The sequence below is a fragment of the Nanorana parkeri genome, unplaced genomic scaffold (genome assembly GCF_000935625.1).
Source record: "Nanorana parkeri isolate BGI_ZX_2015 unplaced genomic scaffold, ASM93562v1 scaffold737, whole genome shotgun sequence".
NCBI lineage: Eukaryota > Metazoa > Chordata > Amphibia > Anura > Dicroglossidae > Nanorana > Nanorana parkeri.
This window is the reverse complement of record NW_017307005.1, coordinates 688,527-694,526: the sequence shown is the minus strand read 5'-3', so window position 1 is coordinate 694,526 and position 6,000 is coordinate 688,527. Positions and strand designations below refer to the sequence as shown.

Below are 6,000 nucleotides of genomic sequence, written 5' to 3'. Positions count from 1 at the left end.
TCATTGTAATTGGTTATCACACTGATGGGCCAAAATTAGTCATGGGAGATTGTGGACCAGGAACCGGGGGCTACTAACAGACCAGATTGCCCTGATTTTAAGCAGTTCTTTACTGCTATACAGAAGCTCAAGGGGTGCTTGCTTTTTAAAGTGGGTGACAGATTAATATTTTTAGACCTTACACAAACGATTATGCTAAATTGTCAGACCACCCAAAAGTGACCTTAGTTATTGGTCAAGTCTTAGAGGTTTAGTCAGTTTCTGGCTTTTTATATAAATAAGGGACTTTTCCAGCAGTGAGGTCTACCTGATGTAATTCCCATCTAAATTCCTCCTCAACTTGAAGTCTAACTCCTCCTGATACAGGGTTTGTTTAGGGCTTTTTCCACAGTATCAGCAAAATAACATAAACCTAGCATGGAAATAACACAGAGGCCTCCATTGCTTACCTTTCCTTTCCAAAATGCTTAGTTGTCTGACAGTCAGGCTGAGCCTCTTAATTCAACACATTGAGTCACTAACCTGGAGCAAGTAAAAGGAGTAGGCACAATATTGCAAACACCAACATTTTGGGGCTTACTTTTAATTGTGTAGGCTACCTTAAAAAAGTTGCAATTACCTTTTGTTGCCCATGCTTTCTAGGATGCATGCCGGTATATTATATATTGTGTCCACCAGCCATTAATATGAATGGTCAGAAAAATGGGTGACTTGTCAGACTTCCAAAGAGCACATCAATTATTTTTTACCTGGAGCATCTGCCATTTTGTTTGATGCTTAAGAGCATCAGTCTCCATGGTTATGACTGTGTACACAAAGCACGGCAAGACTTCATCTGCAAAGAAGAATGATGGCCAAAAACCCAAACTGAATGACGTTGTCTATCGAACACTAAAAAGGATTGTAGCCACACAATACAGAACTACTGCAGCAAAAGAAACAGTAAAATCCAATATCCTAATTGAAGATCCCGTTTTCATAATAAAATCTACAAAGCCAACAATTAATGAAGAGCTAAAACCAGCTCTTAAAATCAATTTAGGTTGAATTCAGTCCACCCCTGTATGTAGATAACGGTTCCTAACTTTTTCATTTGCATACTTTTCCAGGTAAGCACCTGAGGGTCAGAATAATGGCCAGGCAACCAGCATTTTGGGAGGGAGGACCGCAATGATAATGCGCAGATTCTCTTATGACAGATTACTTTAATAATCTTTTCCATTTCAAGATACAAGTTGCTTTAATTGGCCTTTACCCTTCATGAACAGTAGATGGCGTTCAAAACTAGAAATGTATGAACAGTAAAAATAACTCCTTTATCGGAAGGTTTTTTCCTGTCAATAAATAACAACAATGTAAGTGAGGAAAACACAATGAATAAATCATACTATACCAGCAACTTTAGAGTTATAAGCAACTCCAACCCCACAAATATTATTGTTTGCAGCAGCAGATACTTCCCCCGCGCAGCGTGTCCCGTGGCTGCAATCAAAACAGAAAAATACAGTTATTTGATATACAGCTGAAGTAAAATGTTTCATATAGAGGTAATATCAGTCCTCCAAAAGGGTTGCTCAGTCTGAAAAATATAAGTTGACTTAGCTTAGTAAATACAGTAATGCTGTGTTCACTTTGAATCCCAATCATACTCAAGGCAAATTAAGGACTTTTGCTTGAAAATGATTGTATGATTAAAGTGAACACAGTTTCACCTTCTTCACTAAGCTACTGTAAGTGAACATTCACTTTTCAAAGTGAAAAAACTCTATTCTTTTAGTAAATCAATCTCAATCTGTCAATTTAGGAAGCTGTTTTAACAAAACAGTAAACACAATCCATAAAAAGGTGAACTACACCTGACAAAAACAATGCAAAACATACACCAAGTAGTTACTGCAAAGGTAATTACAGTAGTCAAATATTCCAAATGTCCATCATCTGGAACCACATTCTCTGCCCTGGCTCCCTCCTCAGTTGTCCCCCCTTTTGGTTTGATGTACAGATGTCAATGACAATCTTCTATTTAACTACCAAAAGTGTTTTTCTGCAGTAAAGCCTTCATCTTATCTCTTATTTATCTTGTTTGTTATTTCGACAAGTTAGTTTAAAGAAAAGGTAATGGTACAAAGAAAACAATTTGGGGTTAAATCAATCATTTTTAGCATATAAATATGTAATGGTCTGCAAAATTAGGGGTGTGGCAGGGTTTGTCCACTTTTCTCATCTTAAAACGTTGGGAGGTATGCAGTAGTTGCTTTGGTTAGAGTGTAATGAGGTCAAGGTGGGTATACAATCATATGTACCGGGGCAGGTCCTAAAACAAGTGAGAGCCATTAAGTTCCCATTGAATTGGGTGCTGGCCTGAATGAAGAAAACAGGCAATATTTCGACACAGAGTCAGTTTAGGAAAGAGATCGCCAGAGGAACTCCAATATTCTAAATAATAATTCTAATGTGACACAACATAGTTTTACATGTAGCCTTTCGGATAGGGAACTACCTCTGGTGCATACCAGGCACTTGCAATGGGGCCATGGAGAAAATGTCTTAAGTCATTAGATAAACCCATTCTATTCACACAGTCTACTTATGTAGATCATGCACTAGAAAGCAACAAGCCAGCAGGATGAAGGCAGCCTAGAACAGAAGCTATTGAGCCACCAGCAATACAATCTCAATGAGATGATGGGTACATTTTAAGGTAGGTGGTGGGTGAAATTTTAATTGACAGCAGCTTGTGAAATGGGAAGGGAGGAAAGGTTATCTGGATTAGGCTCCAGTGTCATGTTGCATTGGAGGTTGATGCGTTTACAGTTGCCGCCAGTTTCATTAGTATGCCACTTTTAGCTTGAAAACATTAGTCTTCCTCCAAAATGATGGTCTATTTTGTGTGGAGGCTTTCGTTTTCAGTTTTTAAAAAGCAGAGTAGGGTTAAAACTGTCCCTATTGAGGAGAGTTTAAATGCAGTTTATGTCCCTATACAGACATAATAGAGTGTCAGATAGTGTACAGACACTATCTGACACCCAGCATCAAGACAGGAAGTAACAGGAAATCTCTCTTAAACCCACACCTCCCAACTTTACCTAGTTTTCACATACTGTCTATTTTTTTAGAATCAAATCCATCTGCCCCTCTTTTCTCCTCAGTTGTCCTGCTTTTTTGTCTCATAAATAATTGTTACATCACACCTAACTTTTTATCCAACCTCTAATTATTACATTTGTTATTTTGAAAAGCCAGTATAAAGGAAAAGTAGTGGTTTAAAAAAAATAACTTTTGGTTTTATGCAATCATTGTTTGTGTTTTATTTCCACCTGGCCTGCATAACTGGGGACATGCTACATAGTCAAGTTGAAAAAAGACACAAGTTCATCCAATCAAACATATGCTAGGGGTGTACCCTTTACTTACATACTTTGTGCTAAAAGTTGTCCCGCTTTCTCATCTCAGAAAGTTGGCATATATTCATGGAGAGACAGGCAATGATAAAATGTAGACCAAGGTTCTAAACCTGACTCTACTAGCAAATATGTTTTTGTTGCTAGCTGTGTCATCATAGGGTAGACATTGCTCTCAATTCCTGTTTGGTCTGACATCTGTCAAATCTGCCGAATGAGGACGCAGATAGAAATAAAAATTGACAGAAGCTGTAAAGCTTCCACATACTGTCCATGGCAAAAACGTATAACCTCTTAGTTAGATTAATAATTCCATAAGATTTCTAAAATACTACCATATACAACTATATATATATATATATATATATTCATTATTTTTTTTAAGTACTAACTAGCACTAATGAAGACATAGTAGCTATCTGGCACTATTTGCTTAGCTTTTAATTTAAACAGCACACAGCAAAGGTAAACAGTACTACTTTAAATACGGCACAACCTATTATCTGCCTTTACATAAAATGCTAACCTGCACTTTATTACATGGTTGGAGTAATTAAAGAGTTCATAAGTCACCTGTAAACAGGGAATAAAATATTTTATGGATCATTGATTTGTGAGATTATGATAATAAGGATAATACTTTACATATAGCTGCCATAAACAGGCCTTGTAGCAGAACCTTTCACACACAATTTAACACTGTAAATCTCAATACCATAGATTCCCTGGACTTTAAAAGTTTAAACACATTATTTACACAATCAAGGCTTATTAAGAAAAAATACTGATTTATTTGTGAGTTTACAAGGCGTGTAACTTGGCTAAAGCCCAACTCCACCCAAAATTGTCATTGCAGTCTTCCCTGGCTGATGGCCAGTTGAAATACATGCTGGCTTCTTATTTTTTAGAGGAACGGTGAGATATCTCCACCAGAATGTTCACCTGCTCACATCTGCCATGGTATAGACAGGGAATAACCAAAAAAGATTAAGAAAGGGAAGCCCCCAGGAAGGGGTTGAGATGTAAACTCACCACCTGGAAAGGTGAAAATGATGGGACCCTTAACCTAATATTTTACTGTACAACCTGTATGGGCCATCACCACAAACAAGTGATTTATTTTGCTCTCAATGATACGTTTGCCCCTGCCAACAGGTAGTTTGGCCCACTCTTCTTGCGCAAACTGCTCCAGCTATCTCAGGTTTGAAGGGCACCTTCTTGAGACTGCATATTTCAGCTCTTACCATAGATGTTCAATAGGATTCACATCAGGGCTTATAGACAGCCACTTCAGAAAACTCCAAGGTTCTGTTCTTAGCCATTCTTGGGTGGTTTTAACTGTGTGTTATGGGTCCTTATCCTGTTAGAGGACCCGTGACCCGTGCAACTGAGACAGCGTGCAATATGTTTTGCTCTAGAATCTCTTTAGAATCTTAAGTTGTTATTGTGCCCTGCACAGATTCATGGAACTCCATACCAGACACAGCAAACCCGCCCCAAAACATAACTGAGTATCGTCCATGTTTTATAGTAGGTATGCCATCTGTGAACATAGAGCTGATATGTCTTGCCAAAAAGCTCTAGTGTTGTTTCATCTGTCTAAAGGACATTCTTCCAGAAGCATTGGGTCTTGCCAATATTGATTTTAGCAAATTCCAATCTAGCTTTTTTTATGTTCTTCTGCTGGGTCTTTTACCTTTAAGCCTCCTGTCATTTAAAACATTGAACAGATGATGCGATCAGGCAGTATGTGCCATGATCTTGAAGTTAAGCTTGTATCGCTTTCTACATTTTCCTTGGTTCTTTGTCTATATGCACACTATCCTTCTGTTCAATCTGGGGTCAATTTTCCTCTTGTAGCCACCTCCAGAGAGGTTGGCTACACTCCCATGGACCTTAAACTTCTTAATAATAATTGCAACTATAGTTACAGGAACATCAAGTTGCTTGGAGATGGTCTTATAGCTATCACCTTTGACATGCTTGTGTATAATTTTCTTTCTGATTTCCTCAGTCAACTCTCTCCTTTGCTTCTCTGGTCCATTCTCAGTGTGATGCACACAATAATACCAAACTTCAGGGAGTACTTTGCTCCATTTAAATAGGCTGACTGACTAATAACAGAAAACAGTTTGAAATGTCACTATTCCAATTCTTTATAATCTATTCTAGCTGTAACAACAAATCGGTCCGGGCCATTTTAGAAATATCTTTGTAGAATCAGCAATAATTGATTTATTTTCACACTTTCTTTGCTTTACTTATTGGCATACCAAAGGCATGAAACAATTGCTTTTAATTTCATAAATTTTCAGGAGGAATGAAGCATTGTTTCAATGAAAACAGAAACTGTAAGGGTACCAGCAAATCTGTCTATGGTTATACTTGTTCAAGTTCATAGACATAAAGAAGCCAGTGGGTTAGTGTGATAGCCAGGAAACTAGCACTTTTACAAGGAGAGGTTCATCAATAGCAGCGTCAGTGTTTTTCACACTTCAGGTTTCCTTTAATGTGTCTTTTTAGTTCAACTTTGCCTCTTTGTTTTGTTAGTTCAATTGAATACTTTGTAGATAAGACAGATCTGTTAATTTTACCATGG

The 6,000-nt window shown here is 37.7% G+C and overlaps 1 protein-coding gene across 1 annotated transcript in view; it reads right to left on the bottom strand.

Moving 5' to 3' along the window:
- The window catches only part of PCSK2 (proprotein convertase subtilisin/kexin type 2), a 146,610-nt gene that overhangs the window by 25,893 nt on the left and 114,717 nt on the right, over positions 1–6,000 (bottom strand). The window contains exon 7 of the mRNA XM_018564223.1: positions 1,394–1,482. Within this exon, the coding sequence (XP_018419725.1) occupies positions 1,394–1,482 (89 nt within the window). The remainder of the gene's footprint in view (positions 1–1,393; positions 1,483–6,000) is intronic.